Genomic DNA, 26,131 nt, shown 5'->3' on the forward strand with positions numbered 1-26,131 from the left:
CGGCCCAGGTTGGATGCATGAGACAAGTGCTCGGGCCTGGTGCACTGGGAAGACCCAGAGGGATCGGGTAGTGAGGGAGGTGGGAGGGGGGATCAGGATGGGGAATACATGTAAATCCATGGCTGATTCATGTCAATGTATGAGGAGACCCACTACAATATTGTAAAGTAATTAGCCTCCAACTAATAAAAATAAATGAAAAAAAAATAATAAATAAATAAATAAATAAACCCTTTGCTTATATTTACAATAGGAGGACATGAGAGCAACCTAGATGTCCATCAACAGAAGAATGGATAAAGAAGTTGTGATATGTATATGCAGTGGAATACTAGCCATAAAAAGGAACACATCTGAGTCAGTTCTAGTGAGGTGGATGAGCCTAGAACCTGTTACACAGAGTGAAGTAAGTCGGAAGAGAAAAACAGATATCATATAGTAAAGCATATATATGGAATCTAGAAAAGTGGACTGATGAATCTATTTTCAGGGAATGAATGGAAACACAGATGTAGAGAATGAACTTGTAGATACAGTGGGAGAAGAGGAGAGTGGGACAAATTGAGCATTGACATATATACATTACCATGTGCAAAATAGCTGGCTAGGAGGAGGCCGCTAAATAACACAAGAGGCCAGCCTGGTACACTGTGACAACCTAGAGGGGCAGGATGGGGGGAGCCCAAGAAGGAGGGGATATATACATGTGTGTGTATATATAGTTATGACTCATCCGGGGTATTGTATGGCAGAAACCAACGTAACAGTGTAAAGCCTTCAAATAAAATTATCCTTCAAATAAAATAAATATCCTTATTATCCTTCAAATAAAAATAAACCCTTTAATGTTTAACACATAGGAAAACATCAAAAAAAGTAACAATCGTTTATTTGTTGTTTTGTTATTCTCTAAAACATTGTCAATTAAAAATGCACCTTAGCAGTATAATGCTGACTGATGGCCTGAAGGGATGGGTGCCCACTGTGACCTGGGTGTCTGAAGTAGGTGATTTGTAAGAAGAACTCACTAATGCTCCTGGGTTCATAGTTCAGTTGTCTGTTGACTTTGAATAATAAAGTGTTCAGAGAATAGATGCTTTTTATAATGGGGCGGGTAGAGGTGGAAACCGGATGACTTGGGAAAGTAGCTATTGTTTCTTTTAAATTTCTTATCTGAAAATAAGTTCACTATTTAGTCAGGATTTCTTCTTAGGGTTACTAAAGCTGTAGAAGAGGTTGGGAGAGAGATTCTATGCAATTCTTTCTAAGCCCTATATTTTTGACACTTTTTTCAAGTTGTTAAAATATATGTGAGATATTAATGTGAAGGTGATACAAGAAATAATCCGTAGCTTTATTTTATGTTTGTGACTTCATCTGGCTATAAAGCAAATGGCTCACAGATTATAGCAGTCACTTTTTATACTGACCACGCTAGTTTAGAATCACTATAACAACCACTAACCACTCTATTTGCTAGAAAGGCACATATTCTAGACTAAATTTTGGCTTAGGGAACTGCTATTAATTCTATCACATGAATCATAGGATAATCTTATAAAATGTTCATAGCTAAGCACTGGATTTATCTTCTTTGATGCTACTAGATTCCTTCAAGAAATCCTCTTGCCTAGAGATTACTATTATAAATCGTCCCAGCATCTGACTTGAAATCATTGCTGGTCCCAACTATTGGGCTTGGAACTCTTACTGCCTTTTAGCCATCATCTCAAAAACATAACTGAATGTATGTATTCCTCTCTTCTGAAACATTTTCCTTCATATCAACCTAACTCACCTCTTCTCTCATTTCCTCATGCCAGACATCCTAGAGTGTGAAGTCAAGCAGGCCTTAGAAAGCATCACTATGAACAAAGCTAGTGGAGGTGATGGAATTCCAGTTGAGCTATTTCAAATCCTAAAAGATGGTGCTGTGAAAGTGCTGCACTCAATATGCCAGCAAATTTGGAAAACTCAGCAGTGGCCACAGGACTGGAAAAGGTCAGTTTTCATTCCAATCCCGAAGAAAGGCAATGCCAAAGAATGCTCAAACTACCACACAATTGCACTCATTTCACATGCTAGTTGGAGAAGGAAATGGCAACCCACTCTAGTATTCTTGCCTGGAAAATCCCATGTATGGAGGAACCTGGTAGGCTACAGTTCATGGGGTCACAAAGAGTCAGATATGACTGAGCGACTTCACTTTCACTTTCACATGCTAGTAAGGCTATGCTCAAAAACCTTCAAGCTAGGCTTCAAGAGTACATGAACCAAGAACTTCCAGATGTACAAGAGAGATTTAGAAAAGGCAAAGGAACCAGAGATCAAATTGCCAACATCTGCTAGATCATAAAAAACCAAAGGAAAAAAAAAAGCCAAGGGAATTCCAAAAAACATCTATTTCTGCATTATTAACTATGCTGTCTTTGACTACGTGGATCACAACAAACTGTGGAAAATTCTTAAAGAGATGGGAATACCAGACCAGCTGACCTGTCTTCTGAGAAACCTGTAAGCAGGACAAGCAGCAACAGTCAGACCTGGACATGGAACAACAGACTGGTTCAAAATCAGGAAAGGAGTACACCAAGGCTGTATGTTGTCACCCTGCTTATTTAACTTATATGCAGAGTACATCATGTGAAATGCTGGGCTGGAAGACTCACATGGTTGAATCAAGATTGCTGGGAGAAATATCAACAACCTCAGATATGTGGATGATACTACCCTTATGGCAGAAAGCGAAGAGGAACTAAAGAGCCTATTGATGAAAGTTAAAGAGGAGAGTGAAAAAGCTGACAAAACTCAACATTTCAAAAACAAAGATCATGGCATCCGGTCCCATCATTTCATGGCAAATAAATGGGGGGAAAAGTGGAAACAGTGACATTTTATTTTCTTGAGCTCCAAAATAACTGTAGATGGTGACTGCAGCCACAAAATTAAAATAGACATTTGCTCCTTGGAATAATTGCTATGACAAACCTAGACAGTATATTAAAAAGTAGAGACATCACTTTGCTGACAAAGGTCCACATAGCCAAAGCTATGGTTTTTCCAGTAGTCACGTACAGATGTGAGAGTTGGACCATTAAAAAGGCTGAGCGCTGAAGAATCAATGCTTTTGAACTGTGGTGCTGGAGAAGACTCTTGAGAGTCCTTGGGCAGCAAGGAGATCAAACAAGTCAATCCTAAAGGAAATCAACCCTGACTATTCATTAGAAGATCTGATGGTGAAGCTGAAACTCCAATACTTTGGCCACCTGATGTGAAGAGCCAACTCACTGGAAAAGACCCTGAAGCTGGTAAAGCTTGAGGACAAAAGGAGAAAGGGATGACAAAAGATGAGATGGTCAGATGGCATCATCAACTCAATGGACATGAGTTTGACCAAACTCTGGGAGATAGAGAAGGACAGGAAAGCTTGGTATGCTGCAGTTCATGGGGCTTCAAAGAGTTGGACATGACCTAGCAACTGAACAACTCATTTCCTCATAGTATTAATTTTATCACACAACTTTTTTCACATAAGCTTTTTTTTTTTTAACTGCCAGAGTGGAATATCTGACTATAAAGTTGAAAGCACAAAAGTCAGGAAATGCTAGGTGAGAACTCTCCCAACAACAATAAATCTTTTTTATGGCCCTTTCTGCATCCTCTGGTATCCATTTAATAGCCCAACTAGTCATCTGCCATCCTCTATAGGAAAACATTAATTTTTGGCTCCCTGGTTTTTGCCTGATTGTGTTCAATCAGGAATTTTTACTTTTACTTTGGAATTTCTGATTCTTTTTTTTTTTTTCCTTTCTACCTTATCTCCTTTATTCTAAGTCTCAGTGGGGTTGGGAATGATTTATGTTGAAGAAGAAAAATATACAGCCCCACACAAAAATTTCATAAAATTTGAGGTGGATTTCTTTAGACCTAGATGAAATGCTTTGTCTAGATTTATTCATCCTTTTTGGTTTCTGAGATGTGGAAAGGAATCTTGGCCTTTGAGATGGAGCAGAATGAATCGAGATGCTCAGGAAATATCTCCTAAGTAAATGTAATAATAAATGCTCCTTAAACTGTTCACTTTATTCCCATGTCTTGTATCATTTGGCACACCAAGAAGTTTGAGTTCTGCCTGGAGGATGCCCATGCTGGGTGGTATGATTCTGGTTAGGGCTTCCTACGGCATGTATCAACCTAGCCACAGAACAATCATTATTTTCTCCCATAAAATAAAACCTTATTGTATCATATAAATACAAGCACTCTTTAATTAAAAGCCATATAATAAAACATACACTACATTTTAAATATATTCTTTATAAAGTTAGGACTAAAGAAATACATGTATCCAGGTATAGACAAGTACCTCGCTAACATTTAGCTATTCTCAGTCACTGAGTCTCTCCCTGGGGCTTTCCCAGTAGCTCGGCAGTAAAGAATCCAACTGCCAGTGCAGGAGATGTAAAAGATGTGGGTTCGATCCCTGGTCCGGGAAGATCCCCCAGAGGAGGGCATGGCAACCCACTCCAGTACTCTTGCCTGGAGAATACCATGGACAGAGGAACCTGGAGGGTTCATAGGGTCACAAAGAGTAGAACACAACTGAAGTGACTTAGCACACACACACACTGGGCTTATGTAGATCCCAGTTTAAATACAGAGCTTTCTAGGACTCGTCCACTGAAGCTCTTTGAGGAAGTTTCTATAAAACCTTATATTTCTCTCTAGTAACAATGATCTTTGCCTGCTGGTTCTCAGTTTAAAAGAGGGGAGAAGCCATTCTAAGAGTGAAGCTTATTTGCCATTCTAAGAGCTCTGGGAGTTGGTGATGGACAGGGAAGCCTGGTGTGCTGCAGTCCATGGGGTTGCAAAGAGTCGGATACGACTGGGTGACTGAACTGAACTGAAGAGCAGAGATCCATTTGCTTTCCTAAGTTGCTACTTTCTCATCTAACCTAAAAACATATAGACAGTCCAAAAGAAGCTAACAATAGACAGTCCAAAAGAAGCTAATACCGCTAAACCTCATCAAAAGGAATCTCACTGCTACTTCTCAAATACGTACAACTTCCCTGTATCTACTTTGCCCTTAGTGTGCTTTATTTTTAAGATTAATCTTTTTCATCAGAACCTTTCTCTTGAATTCACTCATACACAACCTTACATAGTATTAAAGTTGAAATATTAGTATGGAGGCTCCTTCAGAAACTAAAAATACAGCAATATGATCCAGCAATCCCACTACTGGGCATATATCCAGAGAACAACATGGTTAAAAAGGATACGTGCATGTTCATAGCAGTGCTATTTACAATAGCCAAGACACGGAAGCAACCTAAATGTCCATCAACAGCTGAATGGATAAAGAAGATGTGGTACCTATATACAGTGGAATATAACTCAGCTATTAAAAAGGATGAAATAATGCCATTGGCAGCAACATACCTGGAGCTTATCATACTCAGTGAAATCAGATAGAGAAAGACATATCATATAATATTGCTTATATGTGGAATATAAAAAAATTATACAATCGAACGTATTTACAAAATAGAAACAAGACTCATAGACTTAGAGAATGAACTTTTAGTTACCAGGTGGGAAAGGCTGGGGTTGGGGATGATTGGGAGGTTGCGATTGACACGTACACTCTGCTGTGTTTAGAACAGATAACCAACAAGGACCTACTGTATAGCACAGGGAACTCTGCTCAATACTCTGTAATAACGTAAATGGGAAAATAATTTTAAAAAGAATAGATACATGTAATCACTTTGCTGGACACCTGAAACACAACATTGCTAATCAAGTATACTCCAATGAAAAATAAAAAAATAAGGTTGAAATATTGGATTATATTCCACCCTTTACTGTCATAGGGCATCTTATCTAGAGTTGTTGAATAATTCATTTAATTACTTAATAATTATTTATTAATAATAGCTTATTAAGCTGATCTTAAACACAGCTGCTTGTAAGGATATTAAAAGCCCATTTCTAGTAAGCCTTTCCTAAGGAAGTGACAGCAAAATTCTCCCCAAACGTGCCTGCTTGGAAAATCATCTAAAAGTTTAGTGCTGAGGAAGTGACACGGAACGTCTGGCAGCTTGGAACGTGTTCTTCTCGAGAGGCTGCCCATGGGCACCGTTGGCCAAGGGGACCCAGACAGGTAAGGAGCTCCTCCAGCCACTGGGAACTGGAGGTCTTGATGGGATGGGTGGGGGGTGGGGGTGGTAAGAAGGGGAAGCAGAAACTGGGGCTGATTTCATGCTCCTCTGACTTGCCTCTTGTCCCCTAGGCACAGCCCAGAGATGCTCTGGCAGGAGTGGGAGCAGCTGAATAGACGAAGAAAGGCCTTTTGCCCCTCCATTCCCTCCAGACCAGAGTTGGGGTGACAGATGTAACATAGACAGGACTTCAGGCAGGTCCAGAGTGACCTGGATATTCTGAGCTTATTCTTGATTAGCAAGATTCAGGTTTTAGTTGTTTGGGATTTTTCAGACCAGCAGTCCCCAACCTTTTGGGCACCATGAACCGATTTCTTGGGAGACAATTTTTCCATGGACCGGGAGTCGGGGCAGGGAATGGTTTTGGAATGATTCAAGTACATTCCATTTATCATGCGCTTTATTTCTGATCTAATGCCACTGCTGATTTGACAGGACTTATGAATCTGCCACCTGGAGGCTCTAGACCTCAGCTATAGACAGAAGTAGGTGGAATTTCATTTTTGGATATTTTGAGCAGAGCTTCACCCCCTCATTCCAATAAAACAAATTTCATTTTAATACATAACACTAAATGTTTTTGTTTCTTTTTTTTTTTTTTTCTTCCTTGGAGAACACTCATCACAGAATGTCTACACAAAATCACAGGAAATAACAAAATGTCTCAAAATCTTACTTTTTATGTGCTGCTGGAAACAATCATGTGACTTTTTTCTTTACTTAAGTCATTCTGAGGGGGGATAAAGGTGGCTAAGGATGATATGGAAAACTTCAGCATTAAAAATAATATCCTAAGTAATCCAAAAGGGAAATTAATTTCGCTTTGAAGGTGTTCACGCACACAAACACTGAAATAATGACTAAACTGGCTCCCCTGAGAAAATGCCAACTGTTGCCTGCTTCCCACTGGGCTCCAGGGGTAACCAGCTTCTCTCACTGCCCTAACTTCATACTCCAGAGACTTAACATCTCCTCAGGCAATCAGAAATGATTGCGTTAGGAGATACCAACTACTCCCATTATTAAGTCAGAATTGGCTGATTTCCTTAACAAGTGAAACCGTCATTGCTATAAAAAATAATAGTGATACAAGGCAACTTAGAATGCACAGGATGTTTAAGTTGATGGTATCTCATTTTAAAACCCTCCTGGCACATCGAATTGGTTGGAGTACCCATTCACACCCACATACCAGGACCACTCCCCTGGGACGGGGGGTGGGGGGTGGGGGGCTTTGTTAGATATTTCATGGAAAAATAAATCAGTAATTTCACACTTAAACTTTAGAGCAGATTTGAGAGGTATTGTTGTTATTTAGTCACAAAGTCCTGTTCCACCGTTTTGCGACCCCATGGTCAATAGCCCTCTAGGCTCCTCTGTCCATGGGATTTCCCAGACAAGAATACTGGAGTGGGTTGCCATTTCCTTCTCCAGGGGATCTTCCTGACCCAGAGTCTCCTGCATTGTAGGCATTCTTTACCACTGAACCACTGTGGAAGCCTGTATTTGAAAGTATGTGTAATATAAATGGACTTCCCAGGTGGCGCTAGTGGTAAAGAACACGCCTGCCAATCCAAGAGACAAAGAGACACAGGTTTGAGCCCTGGGTGGGGAAGATCCCGTGGTGTAGGAAAAAAACGTTATCTCCTATGAAGTTCCATGCTATTATATAAGGTAGAAGTTGCAAAGAAGAACAAAAGCCCTGAAAAATTCACTAAATTGATAATCATTTACAGATTATTAATCAATTAATAATCATTAGAAGTAGAGTTGTTAAGAGAGTAAATCCTGTGAGTTATCATCACAAGGAAAATATTTTTTTCATATTTTGTATATTTATTTATATACATACAAAATTATGTATCTACATGAGATGATGACTGTTCTCTACACTTATTGTGGTCATCACTTCATGATGTACATGTAAGTCGATTCATTATGCTCTACACCTTATACAGTACTGTAGGTGTATTAAATCTCAAACTGGAGAAAAAAAAAATTAGAAGTTGACTCTGGGGATGCCAGTTACAGACCTGATTTGTTGAAACCGCCTTCTTCTGTGTCCCCTTCCCTCCAAATTGACTTCTCTTAGTGTCTCCCACTGTTCAAGGGGTGATACAGGCTCTGCCCCTCCAAGCTCCATCTCTCAATTCTCACCCACTGAATTCATAAACATCTTCATCTGTTAGTGTTTTTCAAGAGTAATAGCAGATGTGCACTGCGCTGTGAACAATCTTAGCAACACAGGTTTTAAAAGGTTTACAGTCCCACCCCCAAAGAAAATGCCTCGGCCTAACTATATTCAAACTACAGTCACATTTGACTAAAACAATACCTGGTTTTGACAAGTAGAGCTACACGCCAGAGGGGGATGTTGGGTTTGTTTTTTTTTGGTGGGGGGTGGTGGGGATGGAGAATTAAAACTTGAATGGGAAAGTCCAAAGCCGGGGTGGGGGGGGGGGCGGGGGGGGACTTGTAGGTACATTATCAACAAGGACATAAAAAATAATTCACTTAAATACCTCTGGGGCAGCGGGGTGGGGGGAATCTCTGAAAACTTTTGAAAAGGGATAAGTAATATGGCCAAGTCACCTGAAAAGTACTTTAAAAAATATTCTCTCTCCACCCTTAATCCTCAAAATATCTAAAATGAAGTTTAGGATATTAACTCATTATTATTTTAACTTTAAAAATACTTCTAAACAAAATTAGTAAAATAGAAACTATTGGATGGAATTTTAAAAATCCCAAGGTCACTTGTGGCAGCTATTCATAACTTTGCTGGAATGCTGGTAGATCAGAGGGTGTATTTCTAATCCTTTCCTCCCAGGTTCTCTGATAGCAGACTGCCCTAAATTGAAAGAACTCCTTCACTGATTGCCTCCAGTTTTCACCCTTGCTCTCCCTGGGCTGGGAGAGGGATTATTAATCATTATTAATTTTGTGCTATGCTAGCAACTGTTTATGTTGACAGATTTCCTGAGGACAGACGATGAGTCCATAAGGAATCCCACATTTTTTTCTTCATTGGTGTATTCATATAATTTATAATTTCACCCTATGAATTAGTGGAAGGATTATTTCAAAAAACTACTTGAGACATAGCATAATGTGGATTAACATAGTTAATCCGTCATTCTCATCTTCACCAGCAATTGTTTGCTTTTGTGTATAAGTAAAAACAAATGTTCTTTGTGTACAATTATTTTGATCTTAAAGGCCATGCTTATTATAGAGAGACAAGATTGGGATTCTGTAGTTTCCTTTTGGGTCTCCAAGGTGTTTCCCTTATAGTCATGCCTCTATATAGATTAAATTGTATTTATAATAGCTTCTATTTAGGCTTGATTTATGTATTTATGTGATTAAACATGGACATGAACATTGGTTATGCACAGACATAAAACATTGGTTATGCACAGACATAAAAAACAAAATTATAGACCTGGTTATAATATAAACACAGGTGGAATTTAATTAAACATGTCTTCTAAAATCAGGTCTAAAGAGTAGTAGGAGTTATTGAAAAGTCTACTGGATTGGACATAAAATAGTCTCTAGTCCCCCTTTATCATGAATTGGGTAAGTCACTTAGCCTTTTAGAACCCCAGTTCCCTTATTTCTAAATTGAAAATTTAAAAATAATTATAGATATACCACCCTTTAAGTCATAATAGGGTACCTTGTGCTGGGAAAACCAAGACAGAATGATCAGCACACAAGTTTTATTTATTGAACTTAGATTCAGAATAGAACTTCCACTTCCAGCAGCAACGGCAGACAAGCTACTGTCTGGTGGAAACCAGCTAGATCCTAAATAAAACATTTTGGTTCATTGCTGTACTCCCTAGAAGTAGGTAAAATAATCTCCAAGGCCAATCCTCCTCTCTCCCACATCGCAAATGAACAAAGCTGAGTGAACAGTGGAGCTTGGAGCAGTGAACAGATAAATATGCTGAACAAAAAGCAAAGGAGAGAAACTGGGTTATTCTGAGAGAAAATGCCAGTCATTTGTATTGCAGTTTTGACACTAAATCTAGAGTTAAGAGCAAAGAAGGGGCACTGAACCTGAGATTCTGTTTTAGTCCAGGACTCTCCAGGAGAGCTTAAATGGTCCCAGATGGGTAGTCCTCCCAGTCCCAGCAGAAACAAACCAGATTTTCTTGGGAATACATCCTACAGAATAACCCTTCAGATTCCCACACTTTATAAGTGGGCAAATATGGGTTCACAGCTAAGGCCACCAAGCACATGAGGAAGTAAGCCATCTATGTTACAGCTGTCAGATACAGCATAGCTGCTTATGAAGTACTTGAAGAAATAACTCACAGAATCAGAAGAATGAACAAGCAGCAGAAGACTATCAAGAATGATCAGGCAGTTATGAAAAATAACTAAATGGAGTATTTAAACAAAAATATGTAAGTGGTGAAAGAACAAACAAAATGTTTTAAAGAGCAGATTAGTCGCATTTGAAAGAATTAATCAACTTGAAGGAAGAAGTTAATAATTTAATCAAAATATAATTCAGAAAGAAAAAGGACTGGAAAATAGAATAATTTAAAATACTGAGGATAAAATGAGTCAAACATATGTCAAGTAAGATTCACGAAAAGAGAGAATAAAGCTAATCAAGGAGTGATAATAGCTAAGAAGTTTCCAGAAATGCTAAAAGCTATTAATCTACACTTTTGGAAACCACAGTTTCCCAAGCAGGAGAAACAACAAGACAATCAATGCCTAGATGTCACCTCATAATGACTCTGTAGACTCTGTAGCAACAAACTTTTTTAAAATGGCCCGAAGCAAATAGATATCACAAAGAAATGATTATTTCATAGACAGTAGACTGTTTCACTATAATAAGAGGAAACAGAAGGCAATGGAATCGTATTTATATATATATATATGCATATATACATATGTAGTCAGTGTTGAGAGGAAATAGGTATTATCAAATCTTAGAGTGAAACAATGACATTTTTTAGATAGCCAAAAAACACATGAAAAGACGCTCAACATCATTAATTATTAGAGAAATGCAAATTACAACTGCAATGAGGTATCACCTCACACTAGTCAGAATGGCCATTGTCAAAAAATCTACAAACAATAAATGCTGGAGAGGGTATGAAGAAAAGGGAACCCTTTTACACTCTTGCTGGGAATGTAAATTGGTACCGCAACTATGGAGAACAGTAAAAATTTCCTTAAAAAAGAAAAAAAGAGTTACCATGTGATCCAGCAATCTCACTCTTGGGCATATATCCAGAGAGAACTATAATTCAAAAAGATACATGCACCCAGCATGCATTGCAGCATTGTCTACAACAGCCAGGAAATAGAAGCAACCTAAATCTCCACTGACAGAAGAATGAATAGAGAAGATGTAGTACATATATACAATGGAATATTACTCAGCCATTAAAAAAGAATGAAATAATGCCATTTGCACCAACATGGATGGATCTAGAGATTGTCATACTGAGTGAAGTCAGAGAGAGAAAGACAAATATATGATACTGCTTATATGAGGTATCTTTTAAAATGGTACAAATGAACTTATTTAGGGTCAGAGATGTAGAAAACAACCTTGTGACTACCAGTAGAGAAAGATGAAGGTGGAGGAGGGATAATTTGGAAGACTGGGATTGACATATACATACTACTTATAAAACAGATAACTAATAAAGGCCTGCTATGAAACACAGGGAGCTCTACTCAGTACTCTATGATGACCTATGTGGGAAAAGAATCTAAAAAAGAGTGGACATATGTACATGTATAACTGATTCACTTTGCCGAACAGCAGAAACTAGCACAACTTTGTAAATCAACTATACTCCGATAAAATTTTTGAAAAAGAAACCACAATGAAGTTTTTAAGTACAGCTAAATTATAATGAAAATTAACATGTCAAGACTACTATTTTTGAGTGATATCTGTCAGCCATAATGCTTTCGATAGGAATGTCTGAAAATGAACCAAGTATCCATCTTAAGTGCTTAGAAAGGAACAAGGAATAAACAAAGAGAACAAAAGAAACAATGAAAATAAGAGAATTCCATGAAATTGAAAACAGAAGTATAATAGAAACAGCGATAAAGCTAAAACTTAACTTTTTGAAAAGACAATCTTTTTGAAAAGACAACTTTTTGAAGAGACAATCCTTTTGCAAGAACAATTGAGAAAAAAGAGAGTACAAAATGACTAAAAGGGGAATGTAAATATAGATAGAGTGCAGAAAGAAAATACCATGAGCGATTTTATGCCAATAATTTAAAAGCCTAGATAAAACAATTCTTAGAAAAACATAACTTAAAGACTGACTTAAGAATTACAAAACTTGAATAGTCCTAAAACTATTAAAGCAATTGAATCAATAATTTAAAATATTCCTATAAGGAAAGACCAGCTCCAGGAAATTTTATCGGATTTAGGAAATCACTAAACATTCAACAGCTCATTTCTATCTTTTATGGATTTACTCAGCAAATAGAAAAATAAGAACTACTCTCTAAATCATTCTGCATAATCTGGGTACCCAAAATAGACAAGTACAATCTGAGCTAAACAAAATATCAAATCCACTGTGTTTTTTGTTTTTTGGTGTTTTAGTTTATCATGACTAAGTTGGGTTTATTCCAGAAGTGCTAGAGTAGTTTAACATTAGAAAATCTAGAATTGTGACCCACCATAATAGATTAAAAAGAAAAACCAATATATAATCTCACTAGAAACCCTCCCCCTCAAAAAATTGGATAAAGTTAAGCTTTGATTCAGCATAAAAAGTCTTTGCAGACTTTGAGTGGAAGAGAATTTTATTTACTTTACTTGAATGAAGGCATATACTAAAGCTTCAGTAAACATCATTCTTAATGATGATAAGTTAGAAGCATCCCATTTGAAATCAGAAAAAGGACATTTGCTTGCTATCATGTTTTGATCATCACTAAAGCTGGAAGCTCTAGCCAGACAATAAGATGAGAAAAAAAAGACTTCAAAGACTAGAAAGGAACAAACCCAACACTAGTTGCAGTTACTATGATTACATAGATAGAAAACCACAAACAATCTAAAAACAACATATTAGCAATAACAGAAGAGTTTAGCAAAGTTACTCTCCTGTTGTATACAGCTCTAAGACCAACATGCAAAGATTCATTGCCTTTCCAAACAATGGCCATCAACATTTTAAAATGTAATAATTAAAAGGTACAATTTATAATTCCAACAAAAACAGAAGGTATCTGGGAATAAATCTAATAAAGAGCATCCATGGTTTACCTAGAGAAAATAATAAATCTTGAAAGTCATTAGGGAACTAAATAAATAAAAAGATGTATCACGTTATGGATAGCAATACTTAATATTTTAAAGATGGATATTCTCTCAAATTGGCCTATAGTTTTTAAAATCTCAGCAGAATTTTTCATGCAATGAGCAAGCTAATTCTAAAACATATATGGAAAGACAGAAAGCTAAGAAAAACTGAATCTCCTAAAAAATTTGAGTGTAACAATTTGTACCAGGTATGAAGATCTTCTATAAAGCTGTAATAATTAAGACAGTGTGATTTTGGCAGAGAGTTAGAAAAGTCGACAAATGGAGAGTGATAGAATGAAACAGAGAGTATACCCAAAAATACATGGAGATTTTATGTATAATACAGATGGTTTAACAGATAAATGGTGGTGAGACAGGGTATGGGAAAAAAAGGAAGGAAGAGATTGGGAATGATTGCTAATGGGCATGAAGCTTTTTGGGGAAGTGATGAGATGACTCTAAAATTAGAAAATGATGATGGTTGTACAAGTCTGTATATATACTGCCAGTTGTTGAACTGTAAACTTTAAATGGGTGAACTTTATGGTGTGTAAATTAATCGTCAATAACGCCAGTAAAGAGTGCTGTATAGTAACACAAAGTGGCAGAGATGAATCTTTAGAAATATTAAGTGAAATTTTAAAAGGCATAGTGAAATCATGTATTATTTATGCATGCATGCTAAGTCGCTTCCAACTCTTTGTGACCTTATGGACTGTAGCCTGCCAGGCTCCTCTGTCCATGGGGATTCTCCAGGCAAGAATACCGGAGTGGATTGCCATTTCCTCCTCTAGGGGATCTCCCAACTAGGGATCAAACTTGAGTCTCTTACATTTCCTGCATTGGCAGGCAGGTTCTTTACCACTAGGGCCACCTGGGAAGCCCTTATTATTTATGGATATGCACATATATGATAAAACTATTTGGAATATTGCAAAGGCAGGATAAACATACGGGAAAGTTGCTCCCTCAGGGGGAAGAGAAGGAATGGAACAGAGGTGGAATCCATAGGCAGATGCATATTGGTGATTCTTTTGGTTCTTGACTGATTATTTAAAAGTTTTAAAGTTTGATTATTTATAATTTACACATTTTATATTTAATCTTTGAATCTAATGTTATATTTATAATAAAACCTAAAAATATTTAAAATGATAATTCAGGTATTGGAGAAGGAAATGGCAACCAATTCCAGTGTTCTTGCCTGGTGAATTCCGTGAACAGAGGAGCCTGAAGGGGTACAGTGCATGGGGTTGCAAAGAGTCAGACGTGACTGAGTGACTAAATTTCCAATTTTACTTTCCCACCGCATTCTCAAAACCAAAGACAGTGAAGCAGTGTCTATAAAACTCTGAGGAAATGAATGCATGATTTGAAAGTTTTAAACCCAATCAAGTTACCTCCTAAAATAAATGTAACAGACAGATAATAAGATGAAAGAACATAAGGAAATAAAAATCCATGAGCTTTTCTTGGAAAAAAAATGAAAAACTATTGTATGACATGTAACCTGAAACACAACATTGAAAATCAATGATACTCCAATTAAAGAAAATATATATTGTATGACAAACTCAAGGTAACCAAGTAGACGAATCAAAGTAAAGAGTGCAGAAATAGAAAAGTCAGGGCATGAAAAGATCTGGTGGTAAGCACCAAATTATTTAAAAGAGGATCAAGAGTAAACAACTGTTTGAATGATGATTTCAGAACAGGAGATGAGTGTTATAAACCCAAGCACTGTACAGAATAGTAAAACTAATCAAAAATAAGGTTAGAAGGAGCAAGGGGAGAGAAAGTAAACTAGTGTCTCTTTCTTCAAATTTCATGAGAAAGTCAACAGATATGATGCAAAATTGAAACATAATTTTAAAACTATATTGACTGTACCTCAGTATTGATCACTGAGTAACTAGTGACTTTTGGGAGGGGTGTGTCTTTGATATTATGAAGGTTCTGTGTACTGTAGGATGTTTGGCATCTCTGCAGCCCAGTTACTAAACGCCAGTTATTGTGACCACCAAAAACATGTCCTTGCATTTCTAAAAGTATCCTAAGAACTTGGCACTGCATTAGATTGAGAAACACTACTCTCACCTCTTATAGGTTTTTTATAGCACTTTTTTCTTCAAATTTAGAGCAATGTTGGAGATTCAAGGTCTCCTTATTGAAAAATCACAGAAGGGACCCTTTACATCAAATCATTCAATTTCATATTATTATCCCTTTCTTCTACTGAATTAAAATAAAAGTTAACTTAATATAGAATAAGCTCTCTTATCAAATATAATCATCTGTAAGTTTAAAAAAATTTGTTGAAACACAGAATATGAAAAAATAAACCTACTTTTCATATTTAATTTTTCTGTGTGTGATAAAACATGGATAACATAACATTTAATGCATTAGGCATTTTTAAGTGTACCATTCTATGACACAAATATATTAACATTGTTGTACAACTATCACACTTTTCATCTTTGGAACTATCTTCCCTAAATGCATATTTTAACATATATATATATACATATATATATATATATATATAAAACATATATATAACCATTTGCCAATCTTTTGATTTGGGGCCAAGATCTTTTCTTTGAGTGCAGTTGCCTGATCGGAATTCCCCCGGCCATCTTTTTTGCATGAACTACACTAATAACAAACTCTCCAGGATTTTCAGTTTCGATTTCTTTAAAATGAAACCAGAACCGAAAAACACTGGGAGAGAATCTGAGTGCTGCATCCTCCCCTCTAAGATCTCTTCTACCTCCCAATAGTTTACCAGTTAAATTTAAAGCAAGTTTTGAATAACCTTACATTTACCTAGTCTTCCTAATGATCAATCTAGTCTTTATGAAACAATGATTCATTCTTTTTGCATTGGTATTTTTATAATTTTTTCATAAAATTCAATGAAGTTATATGATTTTAAAGGTTTGGGTTCAAATACAGTTGACTCTTGGGAAGTATCCTGTTGACCTAATGAGTAGGGGAAGCTAGAGAGCTGTCTGTTTACCATAAGCATTTTAAGAAATGACCGAACAGTAAATTTAAATAATTTTAATAATAAAAATTAATGTATCACAAATAGTATGCGTACCTGTGATGGTTAGTGTGTGTCAACTTGCCTGGGCCACAGGATGCCCAGACTTTTGATCTAACGCTATTCTGTGAAGGTTTGTGAAGGTATTACTGAATGTAATTAACATTTCAATGGTAAGACTGAGTAAAGCAGCTTGCCCTTCCTAATGTGGGTGGGCCTCATCCAATAAATTGAAAACATGAACAGCACAAAAAGGTTGAATAAGGAGGAACTCCTCTTGCCTCACTGATTTGAGCTCTGGAACATTGTTTTTGTTTTTGTTTTCCCCAGTCTTTGGACTTGAATTGAAACATCAGGTTGTCCTGGGGCTTCAGCTTATTGCTTTCAGAGTGAGACTACACATTGGTTACCCTAAGTCTCTAGCTGGCTGGATGCAAATCTTGGGGCTTCTTAGCCTCCAAAATCAAGTGAGTCACAGACAAACTAAACTTTAAAGTAAAGACTGTTACAAGAGACAGAGAAGGACACTACATAATGATCAAGGATTCAATCCGAGAAGATATAAAAATTGTAAATATTTATGCACCCAACATAAGAGCACCTCAATATATAATGCAAATGCTAATAGCCATAAAAAGGGAAATTGACAGTAACACAATAATAGTGAGGTACTTGAACACTACTCACACTTATGGATGAACCAATGCATAGACCATCCAGACAGAAAATTAATAAGGAAACACAAGCCTTAAATTACACATTGTACCAGATAGACTTAGTTGGTATCAACATTCCATCAAAAAAAAAAAAAGTAAAAAACAGAATACACTTTCTTCAAGTGTACACAGAACATTTTCCAGGATAGATAACATCTAAATTTAAGAAAACTGAAATCATATCTTTTCTGACCAAAATGCTATGAGATTAAAAGTCAATTACTGGAAAAAACTGTTAAAAAAAAAGCAGACACATGGAGGCTAAACAATATGCTACTAAATAACAAGGAGTCACTAAAGAAATCAAAAGGAAATTAAAAAAAATACTTAGAGCAAATGATAATGAAAACAAAACCGATGGGATGCAGCAAAAGCAGTTCTGAGAGGTAAGTTTAGAGCAATAAAATCATACTTCAAGAAACAAGAAAATTCTTAAATGAACAACCTAACCTTACATAGAAAGTAACTCAACAAAGAAGAGTAAACAAAACCCAAAGTTACTAGAAGGAAAGAAATAAAGATCAGGGCAGAAATAAATGAAACAGAAACAAGAGAAATATACCAAAGATCAATGAAACTAAAAGCTGGTTCTTTGAGAAGATAAACAAAGTGATGAAACATTTAGCTAGACTCATCAAGAAAAAAAGGAGAGGACTCAGATTAATAAAATTAGAAATGAAAAAGAAGTAACAACTGACATCACAGTAATACAAAAGATCCTAAGATACTACTATAAGCCACTGTATGCCAATAACATGGACAAATTGTAAGAAATGAATAAACTCTTAGAAAAATAAAACTTTCCAATACTGAACCAGGAGGAAATAGAAAATCTGAACAGACAAATCACAAGCAATAAAATTGAAACTGTGATTAAAAATCTCCCAACAAACAAAAGTCCAGAACCAGATGACTTCTGACCATTCTATCAAATGACCAGGCAAATTCTATCAAACTTTTAGAGAAGATATAACACCTATCCTTCTCAAATTCTTTCAAGAAATTGCAAAGGGAGTAACAGTCTCATACTCATTCTACAAGGCCAGCATCACCTTGATACCAAAATTAGACAAAGATATCACAAAAAAAGAAAACTATAGACCAATATCACTGATGAACATAGATGCAATAATTCTCAACAAAATACTATCAAACTGACGCCAACAACACATTATTAAATGGAACATATACCACGATCAAGTGGGGTTTATCTCAGTGATGCAAGGATTCTTCAATATATCCAAATAAATGTGATACACCATATTAAAAAATTGAAGAATAAAAACCATAGAATCTTCTCAATAGATGCAGAAAATGCTTTTGAAAAATTCAACACCCATTCATGATAAAAATTCTCCATAAAGTGAGCATAGAGGGAAACTACTGCAACATAATAAAGGCCATACATGACAAACCCATAACAAACATCACTCTCAATGGTGAAAAACTGAAAGCATTTCCTCTAAGATCAGGAACAAGATAAGGGTTTATCTACTCTCACCTGTATTTTCAACATAGTTTTACAAGAACTGGCCATGGCAATCAGAGAAGAAAAAGAAATAAAAGGAATCCAAGTTGGAAAAGTAAAAATGTCACTGTTTGTGGATGGCATGATATTACACATAGAAAATCCTAAAGAGGCCGCCAGAAAACTCCTAGAGCTAACCAATGAATTTAGTAAAGTTCCAGGATACAAAATTAATACTCTGAAATCTCTTGCATTCCTATGCACTAACAACAGAAGATCAGTAAGAGATATTAAGGAAACAATCCCATTTACCATTGGGATTGTTTATAACAAAAGTAATAAAATACCTAGGAATAAACCTACCTAAGGAGGACTATGCCAAAGCCTTTGACTGTGTGGATCACAACAAACTGTGGAGAATTCTTCAAGAGATGGGAATACCACACTACCTTACCTGCCTCCTGAGAAACCTATATGCAGATCAAGAAGCAACAGTTAGAACTGGACATGGAACAACAGACTGGTTCCAAATTGGGAAAGGAGCACGTCAAGGCTGTATATTGTCACCTCGTATTTAACTTATATGCAGAGTACATCATGAGAAATTCTGGGCTGGATGAAGCACAAGCTGGAATCAAGATTGCCGGGAGAAATATCAATAACCTTGGATACACAGATGACACTACCCTTATGGCAGAAAGTGAAGAAGAACTAAAGAGCCTCTGGATGAAAGTGAAAGAGGAGGTTGAAAAAGTTGGCTTAAAGCTCAACATTCAAAAAACTAAGATCATGGCATCTTGTTCCATCACTTCATGGCAAATAGATGGGAAAACAATGGAACAGTGAGAGACTTTATTTTGGGGGGCTGCAAAATCACTGCAGATGGTGACTGAAGCCATGAAATTAAAAGACACTTGCTCCTTGGAAGAAAAGTTATGACCAACATAGACAGCATGTTAAAAAGCAGAGATATTACTTTGCCAACAAAGGTCCGTCTAGTCAAAGCTATAGCTTATCCAGTCATTATGTATGGTTGTGAGAGTTGGATCATAAAGAAGGCTGAGAGCTGAAGAATTGATGCTTTTGAACTGTGGTGTTGGAGAAGACTCTTGAGAGTCCCTTGGACTGCAAGGAGATCCAACCAGTCCATCCTAAAGGAAATCAATCCTGAATATTCATTGGAAGGACTGATGCTGAAGCTGAAACTGCAATACTTTGGCCACATGATGTGAAGAACTGACTCATTAGAAAAGATCCTGATGCTGGGAAAGACTGAAGGCAGGAGGAAAAGGGGACGACAGAGGGTAAGATGGTTGGATGGCATCACTGACTCAATGGACATGAGTTTGAGCAAGCTCCGAGAGTTGGTGATGGCCAGGGAAGCCTGGCGTGCTGCAGTCCATGGGGTGGCAAAGAGTCGGACACGACTGAGTGACTGAAGTGCACTGAACTGAAGGAACAAAAAAAATCTGTATTCAGAAAACTATAAGGTACTGATGAGAGAAATCAAGGATGACACAAATAGATAAAGAGATATATCAGTACCATGTTTATATCAGTACCATGTTCTTTGATTGGAAGAACCAATATTGTAAAAATGACTATACTACCCAAAGCAATCTACAGGTTCAATGCAATCCCTATCAAATTACCAATGGCATTTTTCACAGAATTAGAATAAAAAATTCAAGAGATTCAATAAGAGGTGCTAGGAAAACTGGACATGTAAAAGAATGAAATTAGAACACTGCCTAACATTATACAGAAAAATAAACTCAAAATGGATTAAAGACCTAACTGTAAGGCCAGACATTATAAGATTCATAGAGGAAAATTCACAGGCAGAAAATTCTTTGATATAAATAATGGCAAGATATTTTTTAACCCAATTCCTGGAGAAATGAAAATAAAACAAAAATAAACAAACTGAACATAAGTAAATTTAAAAGCTTTTTCACAACAAAGGATACCATGAAAAAGATGAAAGGACAGCCCTCAGAATGGGAGATAATATTTGCAAAGAAAAGCAATTGACAAGGGATTAATCTCCAAAATATATAAATAGCTCATGGAGCTCAATATCAAGAAAACAAACAATCCAATCAAAAAATCGGCAGAAGACCTAAATAGACATTTTTTCAAAGAAGACATACAGATGGCCAACAAACAGATGAAAAGATGCTCAATATCACTAATTGTTAGGGAAATGCAAACCAAAACTACATGAGGTATTACGTCACACCAGTCAGAATGACCATCATCAAAAAATGAACAAACAATAAATGCTGGAGATAGTGTGGAGAAAAAAGAACCCTCTGACACTGTTGGTGGGAATGTATGTTGATAAAGTCTCTATGGAGAATAGTAACGAAGTTCCTTAACAAACTAAAAATAGAACTACCATATGACCTAATAATCCACTCCTGGGCATATATCCAGAGAAGACCATCATTCAAAAAGATACAAGCACCCCAGTGTTCACCGTAGCATTATTTACAATAACCATGATATGGAAACAATCTAAGTGTCCATCGATAGATGAATGGATAAAGAAGATGTGGTACAGATACACTGGAATGGAATATTACTCAGCCATAAAAAGGAATGAAAATGTGCCATTTGCAGAGATGTGGCTGGACCTTGAGACGGTCATACAGAGTGAAGTAAGTTAAAGAGAAACACAAATGTTGTATATTAATGCATATTTATGGAATGTAGAAAAATGGTATAGATGATCTTATCTATGCCAAAGCCTTTGACTGTATGGATCACAACAAACTGTGGAAAATTCTGAGAGATGGGAATAGCAGACCACCTGACCTGCCTCTTGAGAAACCTGTATGCAGGTCAGGAAGCAACAGTTAGAACTGGACATGGAACAACAGAGTGGTTGCAAATAGGAAAAGGAGAATGTCAAGGCTGTGTATTGTCACTCTGCTTATTTAACTTATATGCAGAGTACATCATGAGAAACGCTGGGCCGGAAGAAGCACAAGCTGGAATCAAGATTGCCAGGAGAAATATCAATAACCTCAGATATGCAGATGACACCACCCTTATGGCAGAAAGTGAAGAAGAACTAAAGAGCCTCTTGATGAAAGCAAAGGAGGAGAGTTAAAAAGTTGGCTTAAAGCTCAACATTCAGAAAACTAAGATCATGGTATCCGGTCCCATCACTTCATGGCAAATAGATGGGGAAACAGTGGCTGACTTTATTTTTTGGGCTCCAAAATCACTGCAGATGGTGATTGCAGCCATGAAATTAAAAGATGCTTACTCCTTGGAAGGAAAGTTATGATCAACCTAGATAGCATATTAAAAAGCAGAGACATTACTTTGCCAACAAAGGTCCGTCTAGTCAAGGCTATGGTTTTTCCAGTAGTCATGTATGGATGTGGGATTTGGACTATAAAGAAAGCTGAACGCCGAAGAATTGATGCTTTTGAACTGTGGTGTTGGAGAAGAGTCTTGAGAGTCCCCTGGACTGCAAGGAGATCCAACAAGTCCATCCTAAAGGAGATCAGTCCTGGATGTTCATTGAAAGGACTGATGTTGAAGCTGAAACTCCAATACTTTGGCCACCTCATGTGAACAGCTGACTCATTTGAAAAGACCCTGATGCTGGGAAAGATTGAGGGCAGGAGGAGAAGGGGACGACAGAGGATGAGATGGTTGGATGGCATCACCGACTCAATGGACATGAGTTTGGGTAAACTCCAGGTGTTGGTGATGGACAGGGAGGCCTGGCGTGCTGCAGTCCATGGGGTCACAAAGGGTCGGACACGACTGAGTGACTGAACTGAAACTGAACTGATCTTATCTACAAAGCAGAAATGGAGACACAGATGTAGAGAACAAAGGAGGAAGGGGGCTATGGGATGAATTTGGAGATTGGGATTGATGCATATACCCTGATATTGTTAATATGTATAAAACAGACAACCTATGAGAACCTACTATACAGCACAGGGAACTCTACTTGATGCTCAGCAGTGACCTAACTGGGAAGGAAATCCACAAAGGGGGGATATATGTAAACATAGAGCTGGTTCACTGTGTTGTACGGCAAAAATGAACACAACATTGTAAAGCAGCTACACTCCAGTAAAAATTAATAAACAATCAAGCAAGCCCATTCCTTAAATAATTAATTATTATTTATTTCTTATACAATATATGCACACATCCTATTGGTTCTGCTTCTCTGGAGAATCTCGACTAATAGAATACCTGACAAGTAAATGCAATGTGAAGCTTGGAACAGAAAGAAGACATCAGTGGAAAAACTGGCAAAATTCAAAGTCTTGAATTTATGTAATCATACTGTATCAATGTTGATTTTTAAATGTGTTAAATGTACCATGGTAATGTAATATGTTAAAAGGAGAGGAAGCTGGTACTACTCTGTAGTATTCTTGTAATGTTTCTGTAAATCTAAAATTATCCCAAAATAAAAGCTTGGTTTCAAATGATAACAGGTATCGTGTGATCCCTCTTTCTCAAACCATATCTAATTATCTGTCATTCTATTTGTATTTATTTTTGTTCAGCAAATTTAGTAACCTTTACTTTGGGAAATTATTTACCTCTTCCTTTGTACCTTTCTGTATTTCTTGAATTTTTAAAAACAATAATAGACATTATTCTATAAAACAGTAAAGTCATTCTTTAGAACATCCGAGTCTGTTTGACAAGGGGACGTTTAGAAATTATCCGAATCTAAAAGCACTATGATGTTTGATTTGGTGCTAGTTTCTAATAACATGTTTTCATCTGTAACACTCTCCTTGTGAACCTAAAGGTGACTTTAAGATGAGGGTCTAAGTTTATTGACACTATGCGGCAGAACTAGAAGAATGACCAGGTAATGTTGGAATAAGATCATATTGTTTTTGACATATATAACAATGTTCTACATGTCTGTGTTACTTTTGCTTTTTGCCAACTGTAAGCATCATAAAGGAGGAGAAGGGAAGGCTCTTGGTTACAGTTTTGCAGTTCTGATCAGTGGACCAGTGAGGCATCAAGAACTGTTAGAGATCGGTGTCTCCAAGTCACAGCAGAACTTGCAGTTGAGTCATGGGAGGGTTTAGAAGGACAGATTCCTCAATGCCCTAACACAAAGAAAACTGTTTGATGCTCATCCTTTTCATCCTCTTATTTATCCTCTTTCATCTCTGCTCTCTCCACCTTGTCTCTACTCTCCTGCCATCCAGCTTCTCCTCTGACTTTGACTATTAGGTACTTGTAAATTCTCAGGGGAGCTGCTTCTTTTCATTTTCATTCTAAGACCTTGACCTCTTCACAGACAGGAATAGTTATCTTCTTCATCCCCATGTCCCATCACCTGGCATAGTCCTCACCCATCAGTCATGGGCTGGGTTGCTGAATGGGTGACTTTGAGATTGGAAGGGATGGTGATGTCTATGAGCTCAGCCTCAGCTGCAAATGGAAACTCTGGGATTTTCTAGTTCTTATTCATCCAAGTTCTATCTCTCTTCTTACCTATTGTTTTTCTTTCCCAGCCTCTTTCTTCCTGTAATTTATTTGTATATGTGCTTATCCACTCAGTCATATCCAACTCTTTGTGACCCCATGGACTGTAGCCTGCCAGGCTCCTCCATCCATGGGGATTCTCCAGGCAAGAATACTGGAGTGGGTTGCCATTTCCTTCTCCAGGGGATCTTCCTGACCCGGGAGCAAACCTGCGTCTCTTGTGTCTCCTGTATTGCAGGCAAATTCTTTACCCACTGAGCCATGGGGGAAGCCTGTAATATATACTAGCCTTATTGTCCTTATTCCACACTTTTTGAGTGTGCCTACTCTAGGGTCATTCTGCTGTTTGCATGAGGTCAAGTGTTCCCTTTAACTTTTGTTTCTAGAAAGTGATCATCTATGCCAGTGGTTTTTAAACTTGATTGGGCATCAGAATTGCTTAGAGGGTCTGTTAAAATACAGACTCCTGGGCCCCAGCCTCAGAGTTTCTCACTCAGCAGGTCTGGGGGAGGGCTGGAGGATTTGCATTCCTAAGTCCCTAGTGATGCTGCTGCTGGTCCAGAGACCACGCTTAGGGAATCACTGATCTATGTACTACAGAAGTCCTAGCTAGTTCATTGTCTAATCTCCTCTGCCAGGGAGAAAAAAGAAACAGAGTTTTCATTGTCTAGAACTTAACTATGAAATAAAAATAATGGGAAGAATATGCATGTTTTGTTTTAAGCTCAAAGTATATAAAGGTTTTTTTTTTTTCCTTAGAATCGTCATTCTTTAATTCAAACCATTCCGTAGACCATAAGTAAAGTTAAAACTGCTACCAGAGAAAAGACTATTGATATTTCTATCAGAGTATATAAAAAGGTTAATTATGGTGTGCACATCTTTAAAGATCTCCTTACTGTGTGAGCCATCTCCAGAAATACTTGCCATAGAACTGAAATAGAAATGATTATATGAGTAAATTATCACCCACACTCCTTGCATGCATCATTTCATACCGCAAGCCTTTTCTCTTTTCAAGGAATAATGGTTTTACATTTTACTTTGTGATGGCACTCTAATTGCTAAATATAATAGGGGCATTATGCTACAAAGTTAAAAGATTTCAAGTGAAAAGATAAGTCAAATATAGTCATCTCATCCAGCCAATGCTTTCTTAAAGTGTGCTTCTCTTTTTCTTCCAGCTGTCCCTGAATTCTGATCTCTCCTGGGATGACTGAAACCAAACACCATGGCAGAAAAAAAGCTTAAAAGGGATGCTAGAATTCAACTAGTCCAGGCATCGGTGACTCTGACCCGCTGGCCAAATCTGGCCCCCCATTTTTGTAAATAAAATTTTATTGGACAGTAGGCATGCCTGTTTGTTTACATATTTGGATGACTGCTTCCACTCTACAGTGATGGAGTTAAGTGGTTGCAACACAGACCATGTGATTCAAGGGCAAAAATATTTACTATTTCACCCTTTACCAAAAAAGGTTTGCTGACCCCTGCTCTAGTCCAGCCTACTGATTTGGCAGGTGAGATAACTCATCCTGAGAGAGAAAGTGGTAGCTCAGTGTAATACATTCAAAGAGACAGGACTGCAGAATGCCAGGCATCATCCTCAACAGTTACTCTAAGAGCTTTGTCCCCAGAGAGTCATAGCAGTCCTTCATATATTAAGTAGAGAAGGGGACATGGGGGTAAGTTTGCATCTCATTACAATTTTTAAAGAGCCCTATATATGACAAACCCAAAAAGAACAGTGTGACAGATGTGTGCTTTGATGTTAGTCCAGAAGGTATAACAGCATCATTTTTTTTTCACATGTGCAGAAAACACATTAACTGCCTAACATTTAGGGCC

The 26,131-nt window shown here is 37.2% G+C and overlaps 1 protein-coding gene across 3 annotated transcripts in view; it reads left to right on the plus strand.

The window, feature by feature from the left end:
* Positions 1 to 25,630, plus strand: part of UMAD1 (UBAP1-MVB12-associated (UMA) domain containing 1) — a 278,777-nt gene extending 253,147 nt beyond the window's left edge. For 2 of the 3 annotated variants that reach the window (XM_043462691.1, XM_043462686.1), the window contains one exon: positions 25,468 to 25,630. In XM_043462691.1, coding sequence (XP_043318626.1) covers positions 25,468 to 25,503 — 36 coding nt within the window. In that variant the 3' untranslated portion in view covers positions 25,504 to 25,630. Of the gene's footprint in view, positions 1 to 1,823; positions 1,840 to 25,467 lie in introns of those variants that run through there. The other variant, XM_043462687.1, reaches the window with a different exon arrangement.
* Positions 25,631 to 26,131: the final 501 nt, after the last annotated feature.

Source organism: Cervus canadensis, chromosome 3 (genome assembly GCF_019320065.1).
Source record: "Cervus canadensis isolate Bull #8, Minnesota chromosome 3, ASM1932006v1, whole genome shotgun sequence".
NCBI classification, from domain to species: domain Eukaryota; kingdom Metazoa; phylum Chordata; class Mammalia; order Artiodactyla; family Cervidae; genus Cervus; species Cervus canadensis.